General features: G+C 46.7%; 2 protein-coding genes across 3 annotated transcripts in view; one reads left to right on the top strand and one right to left on the bottom strand.

Annotated features, from left to right (window-relative positions):
* Positions 1-1,320: 1,320 nt before the first annotated feature.
* PGAM1 (phosphoglycerate mutase 1) lies at positions 1,321-8,368 on the bottom strand. Its single transcript, XM_049855980.1, has 4 exons — positions 8,128-8,368; positions 3,944-4,218; positions 3,222-3,402; positions 1,321-2,409 (listed from the first exon to the last, which is right to left on the bottom strand). The coding sequence occupies exons 1-4, from the start codon at positions 8,264-8,266 to the stop codon at positions 2,240-2,242; spliced, it is 765 nt and encodes a 254-aa protein (XP_049711937.1). The 5' UTR covers positions 8,267-8,368; the 3' UTR covers positions 1,321-2,239.
* A 99-nt stretch (positions 8,369-8,467) lies between these two features.
* RRP12 (ribosomal RNA processing 12 homolog) overlaps positions 8,468-15,155 on the top strand; it is a 42,090-nt gene continuing 35,402 nt past the window's right edge. Inside the window, exon 1 of one of the 2 annotated variants that reach the window (XM_049855968.1) lies at positions 8,468-8,554. The gene's annotated coding sequence lies outside the window, so the exon portion shown is untranslated. Of the gene's footprint in view, positions 8,555-8,664; positions 10,050-15,155 lie in introns of those variants that run through there. The other variant, XM_049855967.1, reaches the window with a different exon arrangement.

The following is a 15,155-nucleotide window of genomic DNA, read 5'->3' as shown; positions in this document are numbered from 1 at the left end:
TTCTGACAGGGAAGGTGGACTAAAATATTGCTACTGACAATCTCCCTTACTCCTGCCCACAGCTACAGTTGGGTGGCCTCTGAGCAAACTGGTCCCATCTGATTTGGGTGAAGAACACTAGGTCAACCAAAATGAGCAACTTCTGGTCTAGGATTCAGTACAGGCCAAGTAAACTAACATCTCACCAGGCTCTTAAAGACTTAAATTACTGGTCTTCCTGGGATTACTGTGTAGATCAAATGAAAAACTAACTTGGAAAGTATTTTAGGTTTTAGAATAAGGACCTTGATTTGGTTGAATTAATGTCCTTTATCTGGGCTCCACCTGGTCACAAGGTGGAGTAGTGGAGGTTGGCAGTTCGAATCCGCCAGGTGCTCCTTGGAAACTCAACGGGGCAGTTCTACTGTGTCCTATAGGGTCACTATAAGTCGGAATCGACTCGACGGCAGTGGGTTTTTTTTTTTTTTAATCTGGGCTCCAGTACTTTGTGTATACTGTGGCAAGGGTGGCAAGTTTCTAGTGCTCTTTTGGCCAGTTTCCTCTTCTGTAAACTGGGGGTACCAGCCCCTTCAGAGGTGTTTGTCAAGATTAATGTATGTAATGTCCCTCACCCAATGACTGGCACGGGGGAGTTTAATAAGAGCTTAATAGATGATGTCACTTGCTCCTATTAGATGGCATCTATATTCTTTCTCTTGCCTTACAGGATTTCTGATGTTCTGATGATCTTTCCAAAGGCCTCAGGGTAAAAAGACAAATGTGACTAATGCCCCTTCCCTATTAGATACATAATGTAATTAACTGGTTTTTTTCTACTGCAAGTTATTTTGAGATTAGAATTTTTTAAGGATATTAGTTTACTAGCAAGGTTAAAATTTTCTGGGCCAAAAAGTTGTAAATCAAGTTTAAAAATGACTGACAGAAAAGGACTGGTTAAAAAAAAAAAAGATCTGGCAAAAAAGCCTTTATATTACCCTAAAGTTTTTTTTTTTTTTAAAGAGGTCATGATGGAGTTTCAAGATTTGACTTTCCAGTCAAGGGGTACTCAGTAACCAGCACTACCCAGAAAGCTAGAGAAGCAACATGAATGAAGAGCTCAGCCCAAAGACCCCTTACAACCTAGCCTTCCAGCCTAAGGTGAAAACCTAGCAGGAAACATGATTCTTGGGGCAGGTTGTGTAAAGTTGTAACAGGGCCTGTTGTCTGAAAGCTCTTAATCGGCCACATAACGAATGCCTACTTGGGTAATGAAGAGACATTTCAAGTTGGATTCTAAGCTTCCCTGAGACACGAGATATGACGACACATCACACAGGAAAATATTGCACATCACTCCTTTATTATACTGATCTGGAAAAAAGATTTAGTACAGTTATGCTCAAACTGAGCATAGGGCCCAAGTGGCAGGGCCAAGCAACTGGAACATGATTCAGAAATCAGACACAGTAAAAAGACACATTTGGACATGATTGACAGGCATTTCACTGCCACAAAACAGTAAGGCAGGGGCAGGATTCTAAAATACACAGCAGGATGAACTCGTAACTACCCCTTAGAAGTCAAGGAGCCTATCCCACAGGGTGTGAGGAATGACTTATTTTCTGATGATCACATGTGGTACTATTATTTCAAATGCCACTAGAAACCCCAGAGGGTTTTTGTCTTATAGTTTTCTTTTTGTAAAAGAAAATGCAACACATACACCTTCAGGGTTGATCCCAACTTCAGCAGCCAGCTCCTCTGGGGTCAGGGAGGAAATAGATTTTTTTTAAATCACCACGTGGGTTACATTCATCTTCCACTGGAATGACTAGAGTGCCTCAGACAGCAGCCTGACTACAGAAGAGTGCAGGACCACTGGGTCCTGGCAACAGGAATAGGCTCTCTTGCTTCCCCTTATTGGTCATACCTAGCGTGGCTCCTCCCTATCCCCTACTCAAGCAGGTCCTTAGTAAACACTAGCAAAAACCCCAGAGTCGCTAACTCCCTAGGATGAGAGGAGTCTTCCCTAGGCCCTGGACTGAGGACCATACTCCAGAGGTGCCATTCTGACTAGTCTGTATGAAAGGAGAGGGTGCAGGAGACAAAATGGCTGAAATGGGAGCCACTGGTCCCCCATCTGCAGCTACAACTTAAGATGCCTACAGGTGCGGTCAGTGTGACATGTGCAGGGAGCAGTGCAGAGGAATGGGATGGGCGGGGAGGGCATTCCTTGGGATAGCAGTCTGCCCCCTTGCCTTCACTTCTTGGCCTTGCCCTGGGCAGCCACAGCTTCCATGGCTTTACGCACGGTCTCTTCGTCCCCCAGGAACTGCATGGCCTTGATGGGCTTCAAGTTCTTGTCCAATTCGTAGACAATGGGAATACCAGTAGGCAGATTCAGCTCCATGATAGCCTCTTCAGAGAGACCTGAAAATACCCACCACCAAGATCAGTCGAGCAAGGCAAGAATCCACGTCACCTCTCCAGGTTTACTGCTTATCCCCAGGTGACAAAGGACTTTCATAGAAATGAAAACAACACGCCGTTTCACCCAGGTTCTGATCTTTGTACTAGCAGATTTATCACCCAAGGAATGAAACAAAGAATGACTTATTTCACAGCCACTGAACTAAAGAGCAAGAAAAACATATGAAAGGGTATACAAAATTCTAAGATGGGCCACCAACAAACTACAGAAAGTTGTGTACCAGGTATCTCTACCAAGGTGGAACCTGGAAACCCACAGCGAAGCAGGACTAAACACATTTAAAATGTCCTATATAGTCCCACCCAGCCTGCCAGAAATCATCTCAGATTGGCTTCTAGGCCTTCAGGGGTGAAACAGTTTAAGATGCAAATTGAGATTCAAGGGGGAAGTTGTAAAAAGTTGTGACTCGGAGGATTTTATTAGCAGTTTCAATTGGCAATCTTAGTCTAGGGCTGGGCAGCTCAAACTTTAATGTGCATCCCAGTCACCTGGGGGATAGATGCCAATTCTGAATCCAGAGGCCTGGGGTGGGACCTGAGGCTCTGCATGTATAATGAGCTGGGGCAGGGGGCGCTGTTCCTGCTCTGCAGATCACAGATTTGAGAAGCAAAGGTAAAGGGTTTTCATAGTAGGAGTCGCTAAGGCTTATCAATATGGTCCAGCCCCTTCCTGAAGGTCTTTGTATTATGTAAGTCCCTGATAAGTGGCAGCTGTTTTATCCCTCAAGAGCCACTCTGTAAAATGTACGTACCCTCCAAATGTTTGACGATGCCCCGAAGGCTGTTGCCATGGGCTGCAATCAGTACCCGTTTCCCCTCCTTGATCTGAGGAACTATCTCTTCATTCCAAAAGGGCAGGGCTCTGGCAATAGTGTCCTTCAGGCTCTCACAGGAGGGCAGCTGGTCTTCAGTGAGGTCTGCATACCTGCGATCCTAAACAACCAAAATAGTCAGGCTCACCAAGTATTAGCAGTTGCACCTGTGGAATGGGTTCAGCCTGTATCAATTCTGCCCACTCATGCCCTGAGGGCTTAAAGTGAGCATGAAGGTCTCTCACCAGGAGGGCTTGGAAAAGGGGATAATTATCATCTTACCCATGCCTCTCCCATTACCCACTACTGGGAAGATTAACAGTTGAAAGATAGCTTAGAAAAGCAAATGTTATGAAACAAGGCTCTTCCCAATTCACTTTAACTTTAGGGTTGGCTTAGGAAGGCTCTAAGGCTATGAATAAGTTTATGAAATACTGCAAAGGAGATATAAATTCTTGGATAAGCAACATAAACTATAAAATTTGAAAAAATGAAGATCATTCCTTGGGAAAAGGGAGGACTACAATGAACTATTTTACAAATTATCGCTCAGTGGGACTAGGCAGACACTTTTAATAAAACAAATTTTTTTAAAAAAGTGAGGTACAGATTCTAATCCCCTGATCCTGGGTGGAGTGAACCAGAGCGTGGCTTGTCCATACCTTACTGATGTTGCTGTAGAAGGGGTGGTCAGGCTCCATCGGTGGTGGCGGGACATCATAGGAGCGCCTCCAGATCTTTACCTGGGCCTCGCCATGCTTGGCAGCCGTTTCTGCTTTATTGAGGCCCGTCAGACCCCCATAGTGCCGCTCATTGAGGCGCCAAGTCCTCACTACTGGCAGCCACATCTGGTCAATGGCATCCAGCACTGTCCAGAGGGTCCGGATTGCTCTCTTCTGCACTGAGGTGAAGCAGATGTCAAACTCATAGCCAGCATCTGAAAATGATAAATTCAAAGTGATAAGCTCGACTCGACGGCCCTGGGGTTTTTGGGTTAAGCTAACCAGGCCTACTCTGACCCAGAATTTTCTTACAAATAAATCTCCTATACAGGTAGTCCAAATGAAAATTATTTAGCCAAATATTTTATTTTCTATAATACAATATTCTGCCTTTGGGAAAGACAGAATTTACTGACTTTATGTTATAGTTGAAGATATATCTCCCAGTGGCTTCCCGACAGTTCATCTAACCCAGGCCTAAATGTACTGTCAACTAGCAAACCTGAGATCTGTGCCCCTTATCCTGATCCCTAGAATGCTGTGCTTAAGCAAATTTTAAGAATTTATTTCTGCTTGAATTCTTTCAAGTAAGTAAGGATCCTAAAAATTTAGAATCTCTTAATAAACGATAATAGCTAACATTTTTAGAGGGCTTACCATCTGTCATGCACTGGACTAAGTAAAAATTTAGTGTATTATTTTATTTAGTCCTAATAATCATAACATGTTACAATCCTTAAAGCCCATTTTACTAGATGAAGAAAATATCCAAGGTCACAGTTATTACATAAGAAATCAAAACCCAAGCTGTATGACTCTTACCCACCCACCTTCTCTACCTATCCTCATTTTCTAACCCCCAAGGATTGTGCTGTTTGTATTTTGGTTAGAATTGGCATTTCTGATAATTACTAATACCTTCAACCCTCTCTGACCTCTGGTCTGTGAGAGCTCTTAGAGGATGTTGATTTAACTCCACTTCAGTTTGTTGAATGAAATTATATTTCCACTATGGGTTGTATATATCACCTCACAGACTCTTAATCCCATGGTTCCTCTCAGCTATGGTCAAAGTATTTTGAGGGTACTATTTCCTAGATGAGTCGGAATTGACTCGACGGCAGTGGGTTTGGTTTTTTTTTTTATTTCCTAGTACCCTCAAAAGTACACCACCCACCACCATCAAGTCAATTCTGACTCATAGCAACCTCACAGGGTTTCCAAGGCTGTAAATCTCTATGGAAGCAGACTGCCATATCTTTCTCCCTCGGAGCCACTAGTGGTTTCAAACTGCTAACCTTTCAGTTAGCAGTCGAAGGCTTTAACCACTGCACCATCAGGGTTCCTTAAGAGTACAACTACCTTATAAACAATATCACCCATAAGTAATGTGCTCCCTTAACTAATTAACTCCATGAGACCAAATGGTCAACATTTACCCAAAAGCAAAGATGAGAAGGCAAGGAGAGGAATGGAAGCTGGATCAATGGAAACAGAACAAACAGAATGGAAATAATGAGAATGCTGACACACTGTGAAAATTGTAACCAATGTTACAGAACAATTTGTATAAAAATTGTTAAATGGAAACCTAATTTGCTGTGTAAGCTTTCACCTAAAACACAGTAAAATATTATTTAAAAAAAAAAAAGAGTTCACCTACCTTAGGTCAACTATTAAACAAATTTAAAAGAAACCACTCATTAAAGACAGAACCAATGTGCACTGGTTTATAAATGAATCTCTCCTCCATACATAGCATTGAGAGGCAGAGGTGGAAATCAATAGTCACGTTGGCCCAACCCATAGGTTACAACAATTAACCACTTTATTTCATGCTTCAATGAAAGACTATTCTCCTTCCCACTAAAAGGCCTTTTTTAACAGGGAGATGGGCCTTTCCTTATGTAGTGGGCCAGGAAAACACTCCTGTTTTCCTCCATGAGGCTATCAGGCCCTCTTCAAAAGTCAGCACAAACTTTCCTGGTATTGCCTCTTACTGAGGCTAGCAACAGTAATTAATAGAATGTGAAGTGAAATTTCCTGCTACTCATTCAACTGAAAACGAAGCCAATAAGAACTATACCAGTGAGTCACCACGGGCTCCCATCCCCACTCACAAGGGAACGGTATCATCACTGAGCCTCAGGACAAGGCCTTGTCAGACTCTACTTCCGTCTCCTGCCAAACCGTAAGGGGAGGAATGGCTCCCCAACAAACAGCTGAGTCACTGGAATGTGAATATCCACAGTGCAAGCCTCAGTTCCTAGGCTGAAAAGCGACCGCTGTTTCATTGCAATTATTCCCACTTGCAGCGGAGCGCCTCACTTTGGATAAGCAGATAGGTCCCCGAGGAGAAAAGCAGTTTCCCCTTAGGACTCTTCAACAAAACTCTGAAGGATGAGTAGCATAAAGCCTCTTCTTTAACTTGTCCATTAAAAAAAAAGTACAGCCTAGGGACAAGAGTGGACAGTGTGGTGTGGACTCCATCCTCCCGCAGACCATCCTCCCTTTCTCAGCAGTAAGGCTGCATGTGGAAACTCAGTCTAACTGGCTTCCTCCTGAAATCACATTCAAGATTTTACAAACCCTACTACCACCAAAAACACTAATGAATTTAATATATTTTGGCCTTTCATATTTGGTTATTAGGTTTATAATGGTCTTCATCATTCAGAGTTTTTCCTTTTATTTTTTAATGTAAACTATGAGGCCTATAATAGATGTTAAAAATTTAAATCAGCTTTTACCTTATTTAAAAAATAATGCTGCCAACATTTACTTAAAAACTGAAATAGGGCCTGTTATTTTACAGACAGATTACAAGTTTAACCGTTTGATAAGCTTTAGAGGACAGCTGCAATTTGCTTTGTCCTGGGCTAGTCATGATCAAACCAAGCAGACTCATACAGCTCTTCCTACCAGATCGCTAAAGAAAATGGCCTCCTTTACCAGCATGCTCCCCTTTCCCTGCCTCCTAAAGAGCATGTGGTCACACCAGCTCATCCCTCACACCAGACCATCCCAGTGCATTCACACGCCCCCACAGCAAGATGACATCTCCCAGACTTTCCAAAGCTTTGCTTCATTTCAAAAGGATCTGCAGTTGTGAAGGCAAGAAGCTGGGGAGAGTAACATGGAGCCAAATCCCTGTTCCACATGGCATCAGGCCTCAACGGCCCTTTTAAATGGCTGCTGCTTCATCTAGAGGTTGCAAGGGAGCAGGGCTGAATCTGGCTAATCACCTCCTCAGCCCAGAGATTCTTTGAATCGCTGAACAGCAGGGAAAGCGTCCAAAATCACAGAGAGCTGTCTGCCGCGGGGCAAGCCCGGATAGGCAAGCCTTTATCTCCCTGCTACTTTGCCCAGCGCCCTTGGCCAACAGCCTACCAGTTCCTCACACCTACCTGGTACTCAATTCCAGACTTGGGCCAAGAGCACTGCACTAGGAATAAGAAGATAGAACCTTGGACAAGCCATCTTTCCAACTCTCTTTACTATAAAGCGGCCAAAAAGGAGATGGATAAAGTCTGTCTATGGATTGTGGAAAGGATCAATTCAAATCAATCATTCATTCATTCAATTATATTTGTGGGATGCTGTTGAACGAGAAAGCCCACCAGGAGCACGCGGTTCTCTTGCTATCTGGCAGCAGGTCACTCCCCAGGGCTGAATCACTCCTCCAGCTGCCGCTTCGCCAGGATCCGCGGCCGCCCCTTGGTGAAGCATCCCCCCCAGGAGCCCAGGGCCTCACTGCCTGCCTCTGGCCCTGAAGGGCCCATAACCGCCAGTCCCCGAGAGATGAAACGCTTAGACTAGAATGAAGAACTTCGCAGGAGGTGTCCTGGAGAGAGCGACGGGCTGCGGGGTGGCCGCCCTGGGTCCCCATCCTGGCGCTACCTCTCACACTCCGCTGGGTGACCTTGAACAAGTCGACTCCCCACACCAGGCCCACTTTCTCAACGGCAAAATAAAGCGCCGGGGAGATGATGCCCCAAGTCTCGCCCCTCTCTTGGAGAAGCGCGAAAGCAAGCAGCGCGGCCCTGGCCGAGCGCAGGACGCCGGGGCCCTGCAAGCCCTGAGATAGGGCCTTCGCTGCCCCCTCGGCCCGGCCTGCTCCGTACCTCGCAGCGCCTGCCCGCCGCGCTTTGCCTCCTCTTGCCCCGCCGGGCTCAGGTCGGCGTCGTACCAGCCGCTGAAGCGGTTCTCCAGGTTCCATGTGCTCTCGCCGTGTCGGATCAGCACCAGCTGATAGGCGGCCATGGCTGTCGGCTGGGGCTGCGGTACTGACTGAGATTCACCGAGATTCCGGAGTCGCGGCCCGCCCCACGGTCGGTCGCGCCTGCGCACTCGCACCCCACGGTCTGCTCCCGCGCACCTTGTCGTCCAAATCTTTCCGCTCGCTCCAGACCGCCCGCCGCCCTCCTGGTGTGCGCATGCGCCCCACCCCAGCGCCGCCGCCGCCGAGAGGAGGAGGCGAGCGCAAGGACGCCAGGGCGCATGCGCCTCCGAAGCTGGCACCTTATGCGCCACGGCGGTCACGAAGCGCACGTAAGCACGCGAGGGGCGACGGGACTTTCGGGCGGTCCCCTTGGCGCGCGTCGGGGCCGGGTTGTGCGAGAGCCATCCTGTCTTCCTATCGTCATTCGTAAGCCCTTCGTTGTGATAACATGACCCTTATAATTTTGAATTGCTCTTTAGCTCCGCCAGGTCACTTTCCTACCCGTAGGCGCAGTTTAATTCACACAACTGTGACTCTTCATGCTTCCGTTTTATTTGCTTAGGCAGGTCGCGTAACCTGTCTCAGGCTCATCTGTAAGAAGGGCATGATAATACTTACCTGGTACCCACCTATTTGCCAAGTGTTGATTTTGCTATCTTATTTGAGTAGAGGAAACGCTGGCGGCATAGTGGTTTAGTGCTACGGCTGCTAACCAAAGGGTCAGCGGTTCAAATCCGCCAGGCGCTCCTTGGAAGCTCCATTGGGCAGTTGTACTCTGTCCTATAGGGTCGCTTTGAGTAGGAATGGACTCGACGGCACTGGGTTGGGTTAATCCCACTTCATTAACATCATAAACGTAGGATTTACAACACAGGAAAATCACAGCAGATGACAAAATGGTAGACAATCACACAATACTGGAAATCATGGCCTAGCCAAATTGATATACATTTTGGGGGGACACAATTCAATCCATAACGGGGTACCAGTTAAAAAAAAAAAAAGAGCTGCCTTCAGGGCAACTCTGACTTGTGGTGAGCCCATGTAAGTCAGAATAAAACTATCCTGCATAGTTTTCAGTGGCTGAGGTTTTGGAAGTAGATTGCCAGGCCTGTCTTCTGAGGTGCCTTAGGTGGACTCAAACCTCTAACTTTTTGGTTAGGATTTCAGTGCATTAGCCATTTACACCATCCTGGAGAGAGGTACTGTGGCCAAATAAGTTTCCCTTCTTACAGGAATTTGGGGGGTGGGTATCTGTGCTCAGTAGCCTTCTTAGCAGTCACCGCATGGGCCAGGGACACTCATCAATGAAGTAAAATCAGAACTGGGCTTCCATCCAGCCTCACACCCTGGACTCAGGACGGACACCCTCCTCTGCTAGCTCAGTGCTTTAATCCCCAGCCTCACAGAGTCCCAGGACTGCAACAGCTTTCAAACAACCAGCTCCTTGATTAAGCTATTACAAAAACCCAAACCAAAACAACCCAGATAATAATAATCAGACACCACAGCCTTATTACTTTCCATTGTCCCGTAAGACAATGAAGACCTCTCTCAGCCTGCCTTGCCCATTTTTTCCGGAGAAGAATAACTTCCTTTAGGAGTACTGAACATTCGGTAAAGAACCCAATTTAGAATCAGAGGCAGGCAAACCAAGTTTCCTATTGCATGGCAGGAGGGGTGACTGGCGCTCAGCCCCCAGGACTCACTGTCAAGACACCACATGGCTCTACACACCATCTTGCAGACTCATCCACCCGATGTTCAGCTTTCCCGATCTCCATCGGTGCCTGAGGAGGAGATGATGCATGCCTCAGAGAAGGGGTGAGTCCAGATGAGCTTAGCTACAGCCCCAGGACTCTGCTTCTAGGAGAGGAAGCTGTTCTCACAGAGGGATAAAACTCACACTCCAGGCCTCTAAATTCAGTTTCCATCTGAAAATAAACAGCTGGGACTGGAGTTGCTAGCAAGAAGAGAGAGAAGAGGGTTCTGCTGCAGGTTTGTGGCTTCTCTAACCTCTCCCCTGACAACACGCTTTCTTCTCTGCCCTCAAAACCCAGCTTCAGACTCAAGTGCCCAACGCAGCTTTAGTACAAGCCCTTCTCTCTGGATTCACAGGAGCTTCGTTGGTCTCAAGAGAAGCGACCAGGCGTGCACCAGAACCACTGCCTCTAGGTCCTGAGTGTGAAAGCTATGATGATAAAATGCCCAGAGCGGGGCAATGGGAAGCCTTTCTGACCTTTCTACTTTCATTTGCATGAAACTGTTTCCCAGTCTGTATGGTCTTCAGGTTAAATTCTAGGTACGGAACGGGGCAGACACTGTGTTATTTGGGATTCATTTGTATTAGGTTTGGTGACTGGGAGACTAGTAATGTGTTAGTCCAGGTCTCTGAGAAGAAGTAGCTGTTATGGACTGAACTGTGCTCTCCTAAAAAAGGTTTTTTTTTAAAAAGGTATGTTGGAATCCTAACCCCTGGTGGCTGTGAATGTGAACGCACTTGGAAATAGAGCCTTTGCAAATGCAATTAATTAACATGAGGTCATATTGGAGTAGGATAGACCCAAATCCAGAGTCCCTAGATGGTGCAAGTGGTTAACGCACTCGGCTGCTAACCGAAAGTTTGGATGTTTGAGTCCACCCAGAGGGGCCTCAGAAGAAAGGCCTGGTGATTACTTCTGAAAAATCAGCCATTGAAAGCCCTGTGGAGCACAGTTCTCCTCTGACACACCTCAGTCACTATAAGTTGGGGTCGACTCGATGGCAACTGGTTCACCTTAGCAACAGAACCCACATTTTGGTGGTGAGGGGGGGAATGGGGGCTACAGTATACCCAAATGAGTAATTTCTTTTATAAGGCTCAGCACAAAGCTGGTTCCTAAGATGCAGAGTTTAAAGATGTCCCAAATGTCCAACTTCTCCAAACTGCTGGATACCACTTCATCATTTCTAACATCAACCCCTCCAACCCCCTTCAGTACTTTCCCACCCGTCCTGTAATTTGCTGCAAAGTCTCACAGACCTCATGAACCATAACAAAGAAATGGCTCACGTGGATGTGGAAGCTGGTAAATACCAAATCCGTGGGTCAGGCATAGACTCCTCCTGACTCGCGTGGCCACAGGAGCTGACAAACCCAAATCCCCAGGCCAGACAACAGACTGCTGGCTCACAAGACTGCAGAAGCTAGCGAATCAGGTCAGATGATAGGTTGCAGGGCACGGGGCTGCAGAAGTAGGTAAAGCCCAGAATCAGCAGGTCATATGCAGGCCTCTGGCTTACGTCTCAAGAACCAGAGGACAGAGAGACACGAGCTGGGTGCAGGATCCAGATGTAGAGAGAGCCACACCAGAGTGTGCAGGTCACACCCCAGGGAAGAGCATGACTTGACTAAGGGTGGGACTTGAGTCATGCCTTCCTGCAAGGCTGTGACTGAAGACACACCCCACACTAATCCTGTCTCATTAACATACAGAGGTTAGGATTTCCAGTACATAAAATGGAGGATAATTATGTCAAATCACAAAATGGAGTACAGCCACACAATACTGGGAATCATTGGCCTAGCAAAGCCAACATACACCACCAACCACCACACCTCGTTAGGGCTCCATACACCTTATTTGCATAGTCCCACCCAATCATTTTGTGAACATCACAAAGACTATGGCTAGAAGGGCCATATTAAGTAATCCACTGCACTGCAATACCCAACTAAAAGACTACATTTCCCAGCCCCCTGTGTAGCTAAGTTTCGCCAAATTACTAAATTCTGGCCAATCAGATATAAGTGGAACTGACCTCAGGAGAGCTGACTTGATTGGAAGGTACACCTTTTGGTTGTTCTTCCCGTCCTCTTTTTTAAGTCTGAACCTCAGCCTGGATTGTGAATATGATGGCTGGAGCTCCAGCTGCCTGTCTTTGGATCATGAAGTGACACTGAGGATGGAAGTCACATGTTAAGAAGGGTAGAGTAGAAAAGGAGAGGGAGCCCAGGTTCCTGGAGATTCTGTGGAGCCAACATACCAGCCTGGACTGCCCTTGTATCTCCTGATTTCCTGAATGGGAAAGAATTAACGCTTATGAGTTTAAGCTGTGTTACAGCAGCTAAACACACTTCATTACAGATACAGAGACCCTAACGAGAATGGGAGATTTGAAGTGGTAAATGGGAAAAGGTTTAATTTTAGAGTAAGAATGGATTTTCAGGGATCAGGATGCCAGGTGAGAGTGACGATCACATTGTCTCTCCTGCCCTGACCCGTTCTGCCAGCTGTAGGCACCCACTACCAAATGGGAAAAAGGGATTGTTATGGATTGGATTATGTCCCACAGAAATGTGTGAAAACTTGGCTAGGCCATGATTCCCAGTATTGTGATTGTCCACCCTTTTGTCATTCGATGTGATTTTCTTATGTGTTATAAATCCTATCACTATGATGTTAATGAGGTAGGATTAGAGGCAGTTGTATTAATGAGGCAGGACTCAGTCTACAAGATTAGATTGTATTTTGAGTCAATCTTTTTTTTTCCTCTCTTTTGTTTTATTTTTTTAATAATTTTTATTGTGCTTTAAGTAAAAGTTTACAAATCAAATCAGTCTCTCACATATAAACTTACATACACCTTACTACACACTCCCATTTACTTTCTCCCTAATGAGTCAGCCCGCTCCCTCCTTCCAGTCTCTCCTTTCGTGACAATTTTGCCAGTTTCTAACCCTCTCTGCCCTCCCATCTGCCCTCCAAACAGGAGATGCCAACACAGTCTCAAGTGTCCACGTGATACAAGTAGCTCACTCCTCATCAGCATCTCTCCCCAGCCCATTGTCCAGTCCATTCCATGTCTGATGAGTTGTCCTCGGGAATGGTTCCTATCCTGGGCCAACAGAAGGTTTGGGGATTCTTCTGGTCTCAGTCAGACCATTAAGTCTGGTCTTTTTATGAGAATTTGGGGTCTGCATCCCACTGTTCTCCTGCTCCCTCAGGGGTTCTCTGTTGTGCTCCCTGTCAGGGCAGTCATCGGTTGTGGCTAAGTCAATCTCTTTTGAGATATAAAAGAGAGAACTGAGCAGACAGACATGGGGACTTCATACCACCAAGAAACAAGAGCACATCTTTTGGACCCAGGTTCCCTGCACTGAGAAGCTTCTCAACCGGGAAGACTGATGAAAAGGACCTTTCCCCTGAGCCGAAAGAGAGACAAAGCATTCCCCTGGAGCTGGCACCCTGAATTCAGGCTTCTGGCCTCCTAGACTATGAGAGAATAAATTTCTGTTTGTTAAAGCCACGCATTTGTGGTATTTCTGTTATAGCAGCGCTAGATAACTAAGAAAGGGGTGGACCCTAACTTGGGAGACTGTCTCCTCCTTTGAGGACGAACACATCTGCCATGGCCCAGATTCCAGTCCTCCTCATCTCTGGGAGGGAAACGCATTTTCCCTCTAGCAAATCAGGCCATCCACTCCTTCCCGCTGGCTTACTCTAGGAAGCAAGTGCTTCCTTCTAAAAGCTCTTCTTTGGCCAAACAGAATGTAAGCACCGCAGAGCCAAGGTACATTTGGTCGGTCTGCGGCAATCGTGGGCCAAGCACCGTGCTGAGCATTTGCCTGACGTATTTTGTGTTAGCCTCACGATAGTAACCCTATTTTCTGAGGCTGAGAAAGTTCAGCCACTGCCCCAGGTCACACAGCTATGGTGTGGCTCCAAAGCCTAGGCTTTAACACAGCTCCAGTGGTTAGGACAAGCCTCAGGAGCAGCTGCAGCCCTTATTGCCTTGGCCGCAATGGGCTGCCCAGGGTGATAAAGCCTTCCCCCTCCCCCCAACCCCAAGAGCTTCAGCCTTAATTTAAAGACCCAGACCATTCACTTCCTCTTTGGGGCAAGAGGCTAAGCCTCAATTTCCCTTTCCTCTTGCCCAGTGTCATAACAGATTACAACTCTGCTGACCTAAAAACGGCTTTCCTGCTCCTGTGGGCTCAAAGCCTGGGTGCAGCCGCCTTCATCTCTCCACTGAGCCTTGTAGACGGTTTTAAGAACAATGGCTTTGGAGAGGGTGCCTGGGCTAGGACTTGGAGCTCCCTCTGCCCATCAGCCAACTGTGTGACCTTGGGGGTATCATTGAGACCCGAGGACCGCAGTTAACCTTCTGTGAAATAAGACACTTGCTCTGTCCTCCTCACATAGATAATAGATGAGAAGGTGTGTTGGAACCTTTGATGAATTTTTCAGATGATAACAACAACTCACATGTATTGGCTGGTCACTATGTGCCAAGCAATGTGCTAAGTACCTGCATTATCTTATTTTGTTCTCTTAAACCCTATGGGTAGGCATTGCTGTCATCCCCATATTGCAGATGAAGAAAACTGAGGCTCAAGGAGTTAGGTGGTTTGCTCAAGTTCACATAGCAAGTGATGGTACTCAGGTTCCAACCCAGAGGGTCTAACTGCAGAACTGATGCTATAGACATGAGCGGTTCTTATTAGAACGGGTGTAGCGTGGCTAGTCATGGAGGCAGCTAACGCCGGTAGGAGGAAGACCCTGCTGGAATTCAGGGTTGAGGGTTTGGCCCTTCACCAAAACGGTGAAGCCTGGGATGCAGGGTGGGAGAGAGCGTACTCTGGCCATCTGGCTGCCACTTGTCCCTTGTCCTGACACCATATGCCTCCTGGAGGGGCTCCTAGCAGATGCCTCTGGATGGAGAACCAGTAGCTGCCTGTGGCCCCTTAACACCCCTTTCAGAGTAGTGGCTCATCAAGGGGCTATATTTATTTACAATGCAGACTCAATTTGGAGGCCAGCAGAATTCTGCTGCCTGGGAAAAAGATGGGAAGGGTGCCATGAACCTGGGCTGGCTTCTTCATCTCCCCATCTGATTTGTGAAATCCCAGCCAATTCAGTTGGTATTGCCGCCTGTCTGTAGGGTTTT

The sequence above is a fragment of the Elephas maximus genome, chromosome 16 (assembly GCF_024166365.1).
Source record: "Elephas maximus indicus isolate mEleMax1 chromosome 16, mEleMax1 primary haplotype, whole genome shotgun sequence".
In the NCBI taxonomy this organism is placed as follows: Eukaryota; Metazoa; Chordata; class Mammalia; order Proboscidea; family Elephantidae; genus Elephas; species Elephas maximus.
This window is presented reverse-complemented; position numbering and strand designations above follow the sequence as displayed.